At 50.1% G+C, this 17,979-nt stretch overlaps 1 protein-coding gene across 6 annotated transcripts; it reads right to left on the reverse strand.

Annotated features, from left to right (window-relative positions):
- Positions 1-731: 731 nt before the first annotated feature.
- On the reverse strand, positions 732-17,738 carry ankrd44 (ankyrin repeat domain 44). Of its 6 annotated transcripts, none has more exons than XM_035522993.2 (28): positions 17,353-17,738; positions 13,561-13,644; positions 12,869-12,947; positions 12,547-12,617; positions 11,720-11,920; positions 11,052-11,139; positions 10,699-10,841; positions 10,185-10,397; positions 9,998-10,076; positions 9,746-9,860; positions 9,524-9,606; positions 8,739-8,802; positions 8,230-8,298; positions 7,771-7,911; positions 7,076-7,141; positions 6,539-6,650; positions 6,151-6,222; positions 5,660-5,861; positions 5,188-5,275; positions 4,963-5,080; positions 4,468-4,687; positions 3,316-3,403; positions 3,149-3,232; positions 2,851-2,996; positions 2,654-2,736; positions 2,462-2,544; positions 2,279-2,370; positions 732-1,880 (listed from the first exon to the last, which is right to left on the reverse strand). In XM_035522993.2, the coding sequence occupies exons 1-28, from the start codon at positions 17,377-17,379 to the stop codon at positions 1,636-1,638; spliced, it is 3,156 nt and encodes a 1,051-aa protein (XP_035378886.1). In that variant the 5' UTR covers positions 17,380-17,738; the 3' UTR covers positions 732-1,635. The 6 variants fall into 6 exon arrangements, with proteins under 6 accessions (XP_035378886.1, XP_081576566.1, XP_081576565.1 ...); XM_081720440.1 differs by having other exon boundaries at positions 2,654-2,733; positions 8,739-8,856; XM_081720439.1 differs by having other exon boundaries at positions 8,739-8,856.
- Positions 17,739-17,979: the final 241 nt, after the last annotated feature.

Consider the following 17,979-nt stretch of genomic DNA (forward strand, 5'->3'; position numbering starts at 1 on the left):
TGGACAAGACTGAGTTGTGGACCGAATGCAGGATCAGGACGTGAAGAGTAGCTTTCTTTTGGATTTATCGTTTTGGGTTTTGTTTTTTTTTTTTGTCATCCAATCTCAGTTGTGGCAAATTAATCAAAGGCCTCCATATATTGTACAAGCTGCCCTGTTTCAGATCAATGCAATTCAAGGCGAGTATGTGTAAGGTGCGTCCAGACGCTAGACAACAGCGGTACGTTTGCCGTCATTGCTCCCGTTGGTTGTGAAGCTGAAACTCACTCCTGGTCCCCTCCTCCTCCTCCTCCTCCTCCTCCTCCTCCTCCTCCTCCTCCTCCTCCTCCTCCTCCTCCTCCTCCTCCTCCTCCTCCTCAGCTCCTGGTCCCCTCCTCCTCCTCCTCCTCCTGCTCCTCCTCCTGCTCCTCCTCCTCCTCCTCCTCCTGCTCCTCCTCCTCCTCCTCCTCCTCCTCCTCCTCCTCCTCCTCAGCTCCTGGTCCCCTCCTCCTCTTGAGTACCATTCATTTCATGCCAAATATTAACAATATGTCAGCTCTGCTGACACGGTCCTACTGAACTGATACACTGTCCAAGAGTATTAGACTTAAATACAGACCGTAACCTGGTTCCGCTCCCTGTATTTTAATAGACCTGGAGGTCTTCTTGAGCCTTTGGGTCACCAGACCTACCACCAGAAATCCAACTGCAAACCAATTTAAGTACTAGTGCTAAATTATTTCACATTCATATTTTGTATTGGTTCTACATCACATTACACTGGATTTCAAATGTACGTTCACCTTATTTTGTCTGACATCAGATTTTTTTTTTTTTTTTTTTTTTGCATATAAATATTTGAACATTAAATATGTAACCCGGTCTGTCTATGGCAGTAACATGTAATTTCTTATCTGTCTGCAATTCTCTGTCTCTACAATTCTGTCTGTCTAGAACATCATTGGTCCCTGACTACAGAAGTGAGGATTTGTGAGGCATTCACTGTTCACTAAAAACAAATGAGACTGAACATTGTGCTTCCAAAAGAGACCACAGGTGTGACCTACACTATATACAAATGTACCTTAAGTGTGGTTATGCTGAGTCAGTATTTGGCGATTTCAGCCTTCACTCTGAATAAAAAAAAGTTACCTGCACCGTGTCTTTTGCAGTCCAGATGAGTACAAGGAATTATAAAATGGTTTCAGAAAAGTCCCTGTGTAATCAGCGTCACACAGTAAGTGTACCGAGTTTCTTGTTAAGGCAGATTTATGCTTCTCACAGCAAATGAAGCCCACGTTTGATGTAGTACCATGCCACTGACAGCAGATGGCAGTGCACAACAGTAGGAGCTGTTGCAGTTTCTTGGCTCTGGAAGAGGAACCGTTATCTATTTCCTATGGGGTTATACCCAGTTCTTTTATAAAGACAAACACTATTGCACGGGAAACTCCAACAATATGTCCTCTTTTTTTTTCTTTTTGCTACAGCCGTGATGACGGATCATCTTCATGTGACTGCGAGAAGCATACACCAGCCTTCAGACATCATAAGTTCTTGAAAGTCCCCGCACATGGAGACTTCAGTGAGGTCCACTTGTCTAAGTGCTTTGAGAACTGTAGAGGGGTGTGGGTTGGATTCCTTGTAGGGTCGTAGTCAAAAGGTCTCAGAGTCAGAGTCGTTTTCTGTGGGGGTGCCCTCACTGGAAGGGCCAGAGGGATCCCTGGGGCTCTGGGGCCCATGGGGACCCTTGCGGTACCGAGGCAGGGACCTCAGCAGGTCTCCTGGGGAGGGTGCTCCAGAGCTGCAAGGGGAGCAGAAATGCATCATGGTAGCCAGAATGAGAGCCAGGCAGTCAGCCACTTCTCTGCTAGGAGCACAAGCCAGAGCAGGAGTAAGACCTGGGGCCACAGACAGGGAGAGGCACAGAGAGGAGGGAGAGGAAGAGGTAGAGGAAGCCAGACAGAAGGCAACGGGACGAAGGGCAGTGGCAGGGAGGAAAAGGGCGGCATTCCGTTATTATCCAGCCGGACGGACAGACAAGGTCGGGGTGCGGATGGGGACAAACAGACAGCCGAGGCTTTGCAGAACTACACACTGCTTTGGTCAAAAATGCCCCTCAGCCTCCAAAAACAGAGAAGGGTGTTTGTTGCTGTTGTTGTTATTGTTAAAACAGGCAGTCACACCACATACACACACAGGCTGCTTAAACACATCCTATGCTCTCACTCTCGGAATACAAGCAGGCTGCATGCAGTGCAAGAAAGTGGGGTTGGTGGGGGCCGCTACGGAGACCTACCGTTCTCATCCACGGCCTGCACGCTGGCTCCCCGAGAAAGCAGTTCCTTCACCACCTGCTTCAGGCCCCCGCGGCCGGCCAGGTGGAGGGGCCTGCGGAGCGGACGGCACAGCGGTCAGAACGTGTTCATAGGCCAAAGCGCAACTCGCGCATTTTCCGTTTTAAAGCACTCGGTCAACTTACGTCTGGAGGGCTGCGTTGGTGGTGTTGACCAGGGCTGCATCCCGAAGATTCTCCAGAATTAATACAGCACATTCTTCCTTTCCCTGGGTAACAAGGAAGCTCGTGTGAAGAATACTGTGTGAAGTAGGCGTAGAGTAAAACCATAACTGCAAGTGGAGCAGAATTAAGATTAAAGCACCGCTGGACACTCACATTACTGCAAGCGAGGTGCAGCGCAGTGTTGCCCTTTTGATCCGTCAAGCCGAGGTCCGCACTTGCGCTGGTAAGAAGAGCTTCTTTTCAGGCGAAAAAAAACGTAATACAATGGTTTTAATCAGCCATCGCTGTGGTTTCACACATTATCGCAAAGCATCACCGAGCTCGGGTGGAGGAGGAAACCTGCTTCATACCTACAGCGCCGACCGCTCCGCGCTCTGCCGCCATCATGAGCGCGGTGCGCCCCGATTGGTCCACAGCATCCACGGGTGCATCGTGGGCCAGGAGCAGCTGAACACAGTCCACATGGCCGGCAAACGCAGCCGCGTGGAGAGGGGTCCTGAAAACGGCTCAATCCAGTCAGTTCAATCGCATTCACACAAGAAATATTTACATAAGTGCACCTAAAGTGATTTAGAGCAACTGATCATTTTATGCAAGGCAATAGGCATATACAGGTATTTCACAGCAATAAGCAAAACACACACACACCTGTCCTTGGAATCCTTGCAGGTCACTATCTCCGAGCCCAAAGCTTCGAGCAGCAGAGTGGCACAGGCCTCGTGGTCATTCACTCTGTGGAGAGACAGATGGACACGCCATGAAGAGCTTCGCCGTTATACAAGATGAAGGGATGAAAGGAAAGACTGAAGACATACACAGCACAGTGCAGGGGCGTGAAGGGGTTCCCATCCAAACAGCGACTGCCCGTCTGCTCCAGCAGCACTTCCACACAGCTCTCATGGCCTACAACACACACACACACACACACACACACACACACACACAATGAGGTGAGCCATCTGCTACACCCATGCTATTGGAGATCAGTAGACATTAACCTTAAGATATTTATACTAAATTGCTAGCTATAATTGAACACATTACAAAACACTTTACACACATTCCTCACAGAAATGGCTGGCTTGCATACTTGTCTTGTGTGCTTTGCTTATGCTGAACAGAGATCTTCTAGACCACAACATGTTAACGCCCCTTTTGGTGCCCCACCTGCGGGCTAGGACTCCTCCAATCCAGGAGGACACATGAACATCTCAGAGTGAACTGTTCCTGAGTCTGGCTGCCAAACAGGCCACCAGAGGCCCTGCTCACCAGAGAACCAGAGTCTTCAAGGCCCCAGTGACCACTGAAACTCCTCTCATCCAGGAGCAAGAACACCACAATAAGAGAACACCACAATAGCCCCTCTTACAGAAGACCTGAGTGGCAACGACAATGCACGAGGAAGCACGTTGTGTTTGGGGGCCTCTGGTTGAGTCTCTGGTCTCCACTATAGGCGAGATTTTCTCTGTGATTGGCTGCACAGGTCTGCTCATAAAGATCAGTGTCGGGAGGCTCCTGAAGGCAAGTAGCACTTTTAGACATCTGCGGTGGGGAGTCTGGCCTTTGGGGTGAGCACCCGACGCTGATGGCTCCTTACGTCCACACACAGTCCTGGAGATCAAGCGCAGTGAGGAATCTCCGAAGGAGAAGCACGAAATCCCACTGAGCCCCTCCAGCTCCCGATCTCTACACCAGCACCTTTTTTTTTTGGTGCACTAGATGAAAAATGTCGCTTTCTGATTTAAAGCGTTCAATAACCAATTACTCCAGAAACACACGAAGATTCTGTAAACACTGGGGCAAAAAAGGTTAATCAACTGGCACTAATACATGTTGACATCAGAGACGATGTGGCCAGGTATCACGTTTTACCATTCTGTGGCTGTCTCATCATTCACACACTGGTGGAGTACAGTCATAGACAGGAAGGGCTGATCCTACACTGGCAGACGTTTCAAAGCACTCACCATTGTAACAGGCCCAGTGGAGGGGGGTGTATCCCTGCCGGTCTCGAAGCTGGGGCACCGGGGGTTCACCGCAGACAATGCTCAACAGTTCGCTCAGCCAGGACGCGTGGCCCCTCGCCGCAGCCAGATGGAGCGCCGTTCGGCCCCGCGAGTCCCCGAGCAGGACGGAGGTCTCCTGCTCCAGCAGACATTGCACACACTCCTCCTGGCCACCCAGCAACTGAGTGAGTGAGTGAGTGTGTGTGTGTAGAAACGAGAGAGAGAACGAGAGATCAATGAAAGAGTGGAAACAAACAGCTGGTGTCACATTCCAGAAAGGCAAAGGTATCATGCAGCATCTTTGTAAACACAGCTATTATTATTATTATTATTATTATTATTGACATCCCAAGTGAGGGAGGGAAACACTTTAACTGAAGTGTCATGAAACCAAATAAGACTGCGGCGCGCGTGCGTGCGGCAGAGGTTCACACTGCAGTAAAGCTCATGACTCACCCCTAAGTGAAGTGCAGTGAGCCCCCGGTGGTCCGCAGTGTCCACGCTGGTTTCCCTCTCCAACAGCAGAGAAACAGCATCCACGTGACCCCCCAGCACTGCAAGCATCAGAGGGGTCCTGATGCAAACAAGCGCACACGTTACATTCACGTTATGTCGTACACGCGCTTTACTGAGTAAATGTGCTCCGTGGAAATGGAGACATAAGGGGCTGCTGGCACTCACCGTCCCTGAGAATCGGCTGCGTCCAGCAGGTCTGCACTGTCAGAGTCTTCCAGTAGGAGGCGCAAGCATGACGTGTGACCATTCATGGCTAAGCAACAGCGAGAGGTTTGTTGAGCATCGAAACCCAACACCGTTTCATTTACATTCCCACCCTAGTTAACATCAACACGGCATTAACTTCAGGCTTAGTTACCCGTACATAATGTTAATAAAGTCGTTTAAATCTGCATTTCTCTAACTCGAGGGACACCAAAAGCGAGGAAACTTTCTTAACCCCCCAGTTTTAATACCATTTACCTATTTCGGCCGTACCCACAACTCCCACCCGTCGAGTAATTCTCCCCCATCACACTACAGCTGTTCGTCTCAGATAAAAAACTTAATATTAAGTAAGTGTTACCCTCCGGTCTTTGCCACATCATTAAAAAGAGCCCTTTGTGAAGCTGTGCCCCCTCCCCGAGTCCAGTGGTACCTGCGAGGTGGACAGGCGTGCGTCCCCACGTCATGTCCCTGCTGTGGACTGAGGCCCCGTGGTTGAGCAGGGTGAGGGTGCAGTCAGCGTGGCCCCGGAGGCAAGAAAGGGCCAGGGCCGTGCGTCCCACCTCGTCACACCGCTCCACCTCACAGTGGCCCTGCAGTAGCAGCTCCAAAGCCTGCGCTTGCCCATGGTACGCCTGACGAACGCAAACACACACACACACACACCCCATATAATCTCCATGAAGAACACTAATCCATATTTCTATACTGTGCACAGTGCTGCCATGAAAGAAGTGTGTACTGCTGAAAGTAACTCCATTAATCGAAGTCACTCTAATGAACCTATGAAACTTTGTCAAATGTATTCAATACAAGACATAAATATCAATAGCAGTCACTGGTTCCAAAGAGTATGGCTGTGCTCTTGTTTCTGGATATCTGTAGAAGCAGGGAGGATTGTGAGAGTGTGTGAGCAGGACTCACAGCTAAGTGCAGTGGACTCCAGGTACCAGAGCTTTCCCCGTTATCCCCACGGCTCTCCTCAAGCACCAGGAGCTTCAGCAACAAATTAACAATAAGGAGAACAATATAACAACAACAAAACAACAACAAAACAACAACAACAACGTGTTCTTCCTGAAGTCACCAGCAGAGGGAGCAGTAAGCTGAACATGCCACTCAACATAAAGAACCACACGGGGACATTTTAAAACACGTGTTTCAGCCAAGAATGACGGCACTCGTTCCGCTACATGGAGTCTGCCACTCTGTTTTCTAGTCTCTGTACTTCAGTTCATTCACAATTTATATAATATGCAATGAACTCATGCAACCTGACCTGTATGTGTGTGTGTGTGTGTGTGTGTCTCACCAGCTCCAGGCACTGTCTGTGGCCATAGGCAGCGGCGTAGTGAACTGGGTTGTAACCCTGCTTGTCTCTCTGTAAAGCAGTCGCACCATTCTTCAACAGGAACTCAAGGCACCTGCGCGCGCACACACACACACACACACACACACACACACACACACACACACACACACACACACAAGCGTAGCTGGTTAAAACTATCCTAGCCCCCAGGGTCCACCCGCCAGCAGCAAGGATTCCATATGCAAACGCCAAGGCCTGCTCATCTTCAGACCTCAGCACCAATCAGATGGTCGCTGATCAGTCACGTGCGACCGTGTGTGTGTGTGTGTGAGCAGCTGTTCTGCTTTTCTGTACAGTAGTCTGTAAGCTGTGTATGCATTTTCTGTGAGTGTGCACACGCGCGCATACACACACACACACACACACACACACACACGCCAGTGGTGCATTCTCTCCCAAGCCTGCCAGCAGGGAGGAAGACAGAAAGCAAGGCGACCCCCCCCACACACCCACACCCACCCACACCAGGGCACTTACAGAGCTGCCTCCTTCTCTTTCTCTACCTGCACACCAGGACTCTCCGGCTCCAGGGCTACACGTCGCCTTCAGAAAAACACAAACACACACACACACACACAAAATAAATAAACTCCCTACTCATTCTATAGTGCAAGATGTTCTGATCTAACCCCTGTAACAATTCAGGTAAGAAGGATGCATATCATTTACCACAGAGCACCACACAGGTCAGACCAACACCATTAACTCATTCAGCTCCGTGATGTGTGAAGCACTAAAGAGCTGTGGTTTCCGTATGACGTCAGCACTGTGCATGTGCACTGTCTACCGGAGCCTTAAAAATAGCCCCAAGTTACCATGGTGACAGGTATGTGGCAGTAATACTGTAGCAATGTACAGGTCCCTGGTGATGAAGGCTACAGCTGAGGATGAGGACGACGGGAGTCGGTTCTAGCCGGAGCAAATAACCACTGCCTCGCCTTACCCACACCACTCACGTTTAGCCCTGCGTGAATCAGAGCTCTGCGCCCTTATCTGAACGTCCGCTTGTCTTTAACGAGGAGGAACTCTGGCCTCTACACAAACGATCAAGTTCTGTGAGGATTAAATATAGCACAGGCCAAAAATGTGCTACGCAAATTAGCTTTGGGAAACGTGCGTTTACGTTTCCAGATGGCCGCAAGAGGAAATACAGAGTAGCAAAAGACATGCACCTCCTGTCCAGGTCAGAGGCAGCAGCATAGTGTAGAGCACATCGCCCCCACTGGTCAGTGGCATTAATGCAGGTGCCACAGGAAACCAGCGTCTCCAAGCACTGAAAGTGACGGCTGGCGGCCGCGTAGTGGAGAGGGGTCCTGCGAACAGTATGTTAGATGAAACAAAGCACAAAGGACGCAGTAGGAACTATTCATTTTAGACACGAAGGATGTAAACTGCACCGACACACCACACGTACACACACACACACACACACACACACACACAGGAGATGACAGAATTAGCCCACACTGACAGATCCCTTGTGTTTCTCTCCAGCAGCAACCTGAGCTGTGAACACGGCGCTTATCGGCGCAGGCTCGGAGAACCGATCGAGGAGACAAGTGGCCAGCTACGAGCGTTCCTCTACGCTCCTGAAGACGGCCAGGAAAGGCTGGGGGGAGGGGGCGGCTCACCTCTCGTGTCTGTCTGTGCGGTTGTGGTCCGCTCCACTGCTCAGGAGTAGCTTCACACACTCCACGTTGCTGCCAGAGACGGAAAACAGAAGGGAGAAAGCGCGTAATGAGCCACCGATTTCGCAGTGTCGAGCGGTCGTCAAGTGACCTCAGCTGATCTGTCGCATGGCGACAGATTCTCACGGCACGTAGTACTCAAATCAGCTTTACTACTTGTTTATCAGTTATTTGTAGAACTGGCTTTTGCCACATAAATATGGTCCAAATCCAAAATGAACAGAGTCGGCGCTTTGCTACCCAGAGTTCCCAGGGCATCACGGCAATGCATCATTATAATCTATTTTAGCCTTACCACAATCTTACTGCTGTGGCTGCAAACTTTCAGAAGATTAGATCCGTGTCAGACATGATAAAAGGGGTGAGGGGCATTTTGCCTGCCTCTTTTTACGCAAGTCCGCAGTCAGGACCAGGGCAGCAGTGCATTAAGGGCTGACTAAGGTCTCACTCACCCTCCCGCCGCGGCGGCGTGCAGGCAGGTCCGCCCCAGGCTGTCCGGGGTGTCGATCTGGAAGCCTGCACACAGGACCGAGGCGTTACTGAGCGGGCACGTTACGCTATACCTCCGCCCTGAGCGTGGATGGAGAGATGCAGAGGAAGCCCCGCCCTCCCCCAGCAAAGACGCAGACAGCCACAGCGGCAGACCCGAGAGAGGAAGAGAACGTGGGATGGGGGAGAAGCGGAACAGAGGGAGGAGAAGAGAGGGAAAGAATAGGGTGTTAGTGCAGAATACACACAGAGCCAGTGCAAGGAGGCGAAGCGTCTCGTGCCGAGCCGTGCCGAGACGCGCGCCGCGCAGAGAGACACGAACGCACGCGCGGCTCGCGGCTTTCGGACGAGCAACGGGTCCTGAAAGAGGGCAGCAGGAGGTGCTGGTACGAGAGGAGCGCCTCCTCCGATCGTCGCAATCTCTCCTCGGCGCTCCCGGAACCCAAACCCGTGGCAACAGGAAATGGTCACTACTCAGCACTGGAACTACAGCACGTCAGGCTCCCAGCACAAATCCCGCACCGTACTTTAGCAGGAGGAACTGGCCTGTGATGACCTCAGCACTATGCAGATGGGGCTGTGTGGGGGGACATCTGGCAACGGGCCGCGTGTCCGATCGTTATGTGGCATTGGGGTATTAATAGCAAAGAAATGGGGCCTTTGATAGCGTGGTGCAGCACCCATTCCAAATGCACAGAACTGTCCAGTTATTTCAAGGGAGGAGTCCCGCAGGGGCAGGCGGAGGCACCTGAGGACAGAAGCTTCCGGCAGCAGTCAGCATGAGCATTCAGAGCAGCCAAATGGAGGGGGAACATCCCATGAACTCCTCTCCTATTGGGGGGGGTAAACGGGGAAGATGGAGACAAAACACGAGATTTTAGAAGCCTCAAAGTTGAGTAGTGGAATTTAAATACTTTTAAATAGTTTTCCAATAGTTAGAACGGATACTTGTGCACGCTCGCACACACACCTGGTGCAATCAGCTCCACTGGTGATTAAGGTGTTGATAAGGAGTTCGTGGCCATAACGAGCAGCAATGTGCAATGGAGTGTTGCCATCCTTATCCACACAGTCTATCTCTCCGCCTGTCATCACACACACACACACACACACACACACACGCACACGCGCACGCGCACGCACACGCACACGCACACACGAAACACGCATGCTAACTATTTTTCAAACAGCTGGCTCCTAAGCATGTTGACAAGGCGCTCACCGTTCTGGATGAGGGTCTGGGAGCGCGTGAAGCGTCCGTGAACAGCCGTCATATGGAGAGGACTCTTCCCGTCACGGCTCTGAGACAGAAGACTGCACTCACTGAAGTCCAGTACAGTCCAAACCATTAAATCAAGGCTGGGAGCAGAAGCAGGGGGGTTGCATGTCCAACCACGCCCGGGCCTCACCTGCACGTTAACGTCGGCGCCATTGTTGACCAGGAACTCCAGGCAGAGGGCGCCGTGTGTGGAGGCAGCAGCGAAGTGCAACGGGGTGAAGCCCTTGTTGTTCGGCTGGCTCACGTTGGCGCCGAAGTCGATGAGCTCGCTGACCACCGCGTCCTGCCCGTTAAAGCAGGCCACGTGCAGCGCCGTGTTGCCAAACGCATTGGCCTCGTCCACCTGCGGGACCCGAGGAGGTCAGGGGCAGGAAAACAAAGTGAGGCGCCAGCTCCTCCACAGCGGCGGTTAAATGGCTCTAGACCGATATGCTTGGAGCTCTGAAGTGACTCGGCGTAACGGTCACTGAGACAGATGTCCTTTACGAAATTGTGTGCATGCGTCAGGATATATGGAAGCGTTCCTTAGGTTTCACTGTGCACGTAATGTGTGAACGTGTGGAGGAGAAGCCAGAGCGCTGTGGCGTTTCAAAGAGAAATGACATTTGAAATATGAGGAAGTGTACGTGAGCGTGTGTAATGACCTCCACAGACAGGCTGAGCAGGTGCTTGACAACAGAGATCTGCCCACTGGAGGCTGCAGTGTGGAGGGGTGTGTACCCTCGCTTGTCCTTGCAGCTGACCTCTGCCCCCTGGTCCACCAGCAAGCACACCACATCCAAATGACCTGCAGAGGGACAGAGCAGGCACACGCAGACGCAGACGCAGACGTCAACTCAAAACCCACCTTTACCCAGCTGATGTATGTAAAAGCAACACTTGTTAAAGAAGCACAGCTAACAGTGGTGATGGGACAAATGCTAGTTATGCTATTGCTGGTGTGCGTGTGGCAGGAAGTGAGCGGCTGTGTAGAGCTCATGGAGCTTTGCCACCTCACCCGTGTACGCGGCCCAGTGGAGAGCGCGGCTGTCCCTCTTATCAAAGGCGTTGATGTTAGCCCCCTTGGCCAGCAGAAGGCTCACCATCTAACCAGCCAGGAGACACCAGTGAGACGGAGAGAAGACAGCGAGATGCAGCAACGGCAAACCAACAGGAGCGAGTCAGTCGAGAGTGTGTGTGTGTGTGTGTGTGTGTGTGTGTCGCTTTATATAACACTGCTTTAAATAACTGTCAACAGGATATCAGTACTCCAAAAATCAGTGCATAAAGATGGTTTAGCACAAGGAAATTTGCCAATGGGAAGCTTCTGTGTGTAGGCCATTATGAGTGGCTCCGCCCACAGTGCAGTCCTTCCTGCAGTACTTCCATTGGCCGAGGGGTGACAGTCAGCCTCTAATGCCTCCCTTGTGACTAAGCTTAAGAATGAATGGAGTTGTATTTATGTAGTGCCTTTCAAGAAACCCAAGGTCACTTTCAAATGAACACGCACAGCGTTTACGTCCAGTAAACACACCGGTGAGAAGAGGCAGCGCACGGCGCACTCACGGCCGGAAACCTCAGCCCCCTGGGGGACTGATTCGGTTGCAGGGAGGGGAGAGAGGACAACACCCAGGACAGAGCGTCGTCCGACACTCGGACGAGTGGGCGTGGCCGGGATGGCAGTACCTCCGTGTGTCCGTTGAGGGCGGCGTGGTGCAGGGCACTGCGGCCCCCGCGGTCCGACACGTTAACGCTGCTCAGGAGGGGGATGAGGAGCTCGGCGCAGCGCAAGGCCTTGTTGGCGGCGGCCACGTGCAGCGGCGTCTGCCAGTTCTTGTCGCGCGCGTTCACGTCGGCCGAGTGGCGGATCAGCACGCTCACGGCCTCCTGGACACGTGGCCCACGACGCGTAGCCGCGCAAAAAGGAAACGCGGTAAAAGTGAATCATTTGGAAACACTTGTGGTCATATGAAGACTCATGGAAACATTTGTGGTCATAAGGATTTGGGAGGTTATGTGAAGGCAAACGTGAAATGAGTGCTGTTGGTGATCGCTTTCAAGACATAAGTCATGCTCGTGTGCTCTGCTTGTAAGCTATACATTACTGTTTCTGTGGCTTGCTGTGAAATAGGAATAGCAAGATACTGCAACAAAAAACATTTTTTAAAGGCTGTATTTACTTCTGCACTTTAATTTTATCTATAATTTTAATATATTTATATAAATATTATATAAATTTTAGTGGAAAACACATGCATTGCTCATTTAACCTTTAACACTCAAAAGTACTTTGAGTACCATGTTTCCCTGCTGTCTTAGTTTACGTTGCTATGGTACACAATGAGTCAAACACAGGCATGGGGACCATCAGATGACGGTTCCTGTTGGCTCATTCCCAGTGCTTAGCTAGTGAAGATGTCTGAGTGTCCTGGTCTCTTGACACCTGTGCCACAGCATGGCTCTTCAGTCGTGGTGTGTGTGGGCATGCTTGCGCGTGCCAGGGCTACACCTACCTCACTGCGTGATGCCACGGCCCGATGGAGAGGTGTGAGCCACATGTTGTCTTTGGCGTTGACCCGAGCCCCTGGCGAAGAGAGAGGATGGAAAAGTCCCATCAAATGGAGGGAAAGTGCAAATGACACCACCGAAATAAATCCAAACAATTCTGTCCGTGTTCTGTCGGACACTCAAAGGGAAATGCCGTGACCACTTGCTGTGATCTAAACAATAAAGCCAGCTTATAATTATGATTATGATTGCTTCTGGGGAAAGTGGTCCCAGATACCAGAAACCTAACCGAATAAAACATCAGAGAAGAGAGAGCCGCAACACTACCGGAGAGGATAAGTAGCTCAGTAATCTCAGCATCACCGAGGAATGCTGCTGCATGGAGTGGGGTGCGCTTCTCTGTGTCCTGAGAGAGAGAGAGAGAGAGAGAGAGAGAGAGAGAGAGAGAATGAGGAAGAGAGGGGGGAGACACATTTGATAATACCATTCTCTTGGATATCAGGGTGTGTCATCTACACTACTGCACAGATCAGTTCTTGCCTCCAAGAGAGACGCTGACCACTGACATCCCTCACTGTGTATTCTGTTTGCTGTCCCCGTGCTCTGGGGTTGCCATGGCATCATAATTCAACTGCTCTAGTGTAGATGCCACTAGATCGCCCTGGAGGGCACCAGGAACAGCAGCCAGCTCCATCCTTCAGCATGGTCGCTGATCGAGCACCGGCAGGTGCCCGAAGCAGCAGCTAAGTGTCAACATGTGCACTGCGTGGGCCAGTTTGAGCCCCCGGCACAGATGTTTGAGTCTGGGCTCCTCAAGACACGCAGGTCAGGACGACGGGCCCATTCTGACCGACTCGGTGATGAAGGCGGTCATCAGGAGAGCAGACCGAGGGAAAGAAAGAGTGGGCTAGAACATGTGTCCCATCTCCCCTGCCCGCTTAGCTCGCTGTCCGTGAGCTTCCTACGCTACCTCGGTTGCGCACTACAGGAAGTAGAGGCTGCAGGGAAGAGCTGCATACCAGTGCATTGATGTCCTCCGACTTGTAGATAAGCATGCGAATCTCGTCAGGGTCTCCACTGAAGATGGCCTGGACAAGCGGTGGCTGTGGACAAGTAAAGGACATTTCAGGGTAAAGACATTTTAGGGGGTTATATAGCTTTGTTTGTTTACAATCTTTCCAAAAAGTTTCATCAGCGTGGGAAAGAAGATAATACTTTAATGCTGTTAAAACGGAGCCCTGACCATGCACGCAAACATGCGTTTATCTCTCGAACATGCCAGCATGAGGGTGATAGGCATCAGTCTGAGGCTGCATCTTGTGCATCTTGACACATCACGCGTTAGTAACACAGGAGATGCTGTTGTTGCTAGAGCCATGTGCATACCTCTGTTCCCAGTTGTCATCAAGCCTATACAGAGAAAGCAATACAGATTCAACTCCGCAAGAGTTTTCTTTCAAATCCCACCACTGAACTCAAGCGTGAGGTGAGAAAGGCCAGATTGAGCTGCACTGAGTGGCGGGGCCTTTACGGTGTCCAGTGGTACATTCCAGCCTGCAGGGACCACAGGGCCAAGGCAGAGGCAGAGTGGTCATGAAGAAAGCACAGTAAAAGCTGCATCTTCACTTCCTGTATCTCCTCACTGTCACCATCCCCCCCCCCCCCAGGCCACACTTCCTGTTGCTTGCTTTTGCCTTCTTAGAAAAGGTTGAGAGGAAGCTCAGAAAGCATTTTCAGTTCCGCTACAGGAGAGCGGCACGCAAACACACCAGCTAACGTGCACAACCGCGAAGCTGAGCGTCCATTCTATACGGGGAAGGATGTCACAAGACACTAGTTGCCTCTCAAACACACACCCATCCATACCTCCTCTCCAGTGCTCTCTCTCTCATTTCCCATACCAGTTTTCTTAGACTTTCTCAGATACAGACTATAAAGAATTTCCACTAATGACTCACCTTTGCCTTTTTAGCAGTTGAGCAGTATGTGTAATTCATGTCCAGTGTCTGGCCCAAAATGCTTTTTGGCTCAGTTTACAAATGCAGCTCAATATCAGCATTGCTCTTCTGCAAATGCAAGCAATCCACATCCAAGCAAGCAAGCTGTATTTACTGTCCACAATGGGATTGGTTTTCATGCACAGTTAGGACTTCGGGATTCTTATCTTATCTTCTACCTCAATTGCATCCCTTTCCCACCACAATTACACAAGCTGCAACGTGCGCACAGGGACTTACAGACAGCACTCAGTTTATCATAGAGCTTGTCATCAGCGCTTGAGATCAGGCTGTGCAACCTTTGTTAAACGATATCACAATATTGGTCACTGCAATACTTAGGACACAACATATCTTCTCGTGTTCTGTGAGTACCTGACCATCTCACTGGAGGTGAGCATTCTGTGGGTGTGGTGACCTCCATCTAACCCACGTTAATCCTAACCCCCACGTAATCCAACAAGCACACCCTAAATCATTTTAGACATGCCACAAAACATCACTAATGCTCTAATATGTAGCAATATAATTGCAATATGGTACTTTTTTTCTATCTTGCATAAATTGGCATATTTCAGTACACTCTCCACAGGCACAAAGCAGTAGCAGGAGCTGGGCTCTGCACAGGAACTAAAAATCAGTAGATTCAGACTGCTCACACAGCAACAGAACGCAGCTCAACAGCCCTGCGTATGGACTAGATGTTTACAATGATACAATTAATAAAATACACAGATCAACATTTATCTTAACATGCAGACTAGCTTATTCACTGTGATATACAAATATACATTTTATAGTAATGATCAACTATGTATTTTAATAATTGTCATAAGACTTATGATGAGCCATTTTTGATCAGTAGGAAATCTATTGCATCAGTAGGAAATCTATTGCTTCTTGTTACCTCAGTCCAACACACACACACACACACACACACACACACACACACACACACACACACACACACACACACACACACACACCACAGACCACAGTGTAACTCACTTGCTCACTATGAACGGGAACAGCTAGTTGTTCTGGAGCATGACAGAACTGCTGTGCGAGGAACCAAGAGGCTATGAAAGACTGAGGGCAGTGGCCGCCCTCACACTAGGAAAGAGAGATCAGGACTCAGGACACAGCTCATCATTAATGAGGACATCGCCAACCTCCCAGCGCTCCAAACACTGAGGCCTTTGTCGACATGCTCCACACCCCTCCTCCGTGCCTTGTTTTCCTCAAGAGCCAATGAGGGTAATGCAAGATTTTTTTATTTTTTTTTTTTTTATGGGGGGGGTGACTTCTGCTTTTGACAACTCATGCACCACAGACCCCGTCTCCACTACACTACTCCGCTAATCTAAAGACGCTCACGACGTCAGAGCTGCTGCAAGACAAGGCCTCGGGAGGTTTCGGAAGCTGCTGATGAAGCCACTATAAATAATTTAAAAATTGAAATGCAGTTCCTTGTGACTGTTTTTCTCCTTAATGCTTGTGCCCATCGCCTGTGGAGTGAAAGCAGAGGACCAGGCTCACAGTTACTGCGCACACACCCGTGAAGCTTTGAGATCAAGTGTGTTCATACAAACTGAACCAACCAAAATGCAAACATCAGCATATTACAGAAGCAGGAGGTGCCTACGATGTAAATTTGAGGGATATCTTTAAAACAGACAAGAACGATGCACATTAACTAGAATACGAAACCCTGGAGTGCTCACAACATAACACAACCTCAAGCACTCCTCTCATGTCTTTATCTGCGTGCACACACACACACACACACACCCACACACACACACACACACCCCAACACACACACACCCACCCCCACCCCCTCACTCTCTCAGCCAGAAACCTAACCCTCACTAGAAAAGATGGATGGGCAAAAAGACCAAATAACTTCCTGTGCCTTCTTTTCTAAACACTGAGGCAACTGCATGCGTTACTCTCTTATTATACACAAGCACCCACAGTCACAACAATCCTTCCATTTCTTAGCGCAGGGGACTTTGTTAAATTGAGCTGAATTTAACTTTTCATCTAGATTTTCACATTTGCTCAGTCCTTTCCAGAAGCATATAAGCAGATGACGCTTTATCTTTTGTGAGTTCTGAAAAGCTCCATATTTAAAAGTGGGGTTTTGCGTGACCACTAAAATCAGAACTGTTTCCATCCCAATTATGGCTTTGGCGCAGGAATCACAAACTTCCAACACAACAGAGATCAATAACTTTTCACTGACTGTCTACAGAGTCAAGAGCCAGATAAGAAATTATGGCCCAGTTAACACACCAATACAGGATCTGAACTGCTGAGTCTATGGCGTGTCATTTGGAAGCAGAAGGGCAGGATTGCCCAGCCAGTGCACCTCCCTGAACACCTAATATCTCTACATGCATATCAACCCATACCACAAGAGCAGAGGAGCAGGCAAGGGATTAGAAGGTGATGAGCACCCATTACACAGCCCACTCCTAAAACGGTATCACTGCTTAGACTCAGCTCGCTTGGAAACCTTTATGAAATAGCAGCAGCACTTCGGCATGTAGGGTACTTTATTTTCTGAGAAGAGGAATATCGCAAAAACTGAGAGACAGTAGAAACGAGACAAGAAACAACACGGGTTATCGTTATACAGTTAGACGCCTTTACCCTACATTATCATGTCATGACATGCAGTTACGTTAAGACTATATTAAAAGTGCTTCGGGTAATAGTGGAGTGCGCCTACTATACAGCGTAAACTTATTAGTGCACGCCATGATTTGTTCGGTACAGTATCTTAATAAAGTGTACGAAGTGACAAACCTGATCGGCGAGTTTCAGAACAGCCATATCTTGGTCACCTGAAACGGCACATCCGAACTCTTAAGAACCCTGGAGATGACGGTGACGATAAGATGAGCGCCCTGTCCCTCGATCTCAGCCTGCCGGAACAATAAGACCCTCGGCAGTCTCCAAAGAAAGACGCACCACAAAGCGCCGCCAACAGTCGCTAACTTCTCTGAAGCTATTCCTATCCTTGGGGCCCGGTTCAGATCACGGCCACGACCATCTCCGTAGCCTCGTACCTTCGGGCCGCGGAAAGAAAGGAATGCAAGCACCGGAGTGAGCAATGCGCATTTACATCGGCAAGGGCCGTGGAGCTCATAAGACGGATGTGAGCCGCTGAGCGCCCTCCTGCCTATGTATTTAGATGCGTTCAGAAAACAGGAAGTCAACGATTCTATCCCTCCCCTCCGCTCGGCTCCGCTCGGCTCTGCTCGGCATTTCTGGTTGTCTCATTGATGCCCTCGCTCGTTTAAATAAGGTACTGACCATGGAGCCAAAGCGCTAGGGTGAGAGCAGAGGAATTGTAACATTTTCTCTATAAAAAGACCGTTATAAATAGCGCTCCGGTAGAATCGAGCCGGCGTTGACGCGGATTTACGTTAA

Source organism: Electrophorus electricus, chromosome 9 (assembly GCF_041902795.1).
Source record: "Electrophorus electricus isolate QZ-2024a chromosome 9, ASM4190279v1, whole genome shotgun sequence".
NCBI lineage: Eukaryota > Metazoa > Chordata > Actinopteri > Gymnotiformes > Gymnotidae > Electrophorus > Electrophorus electricus.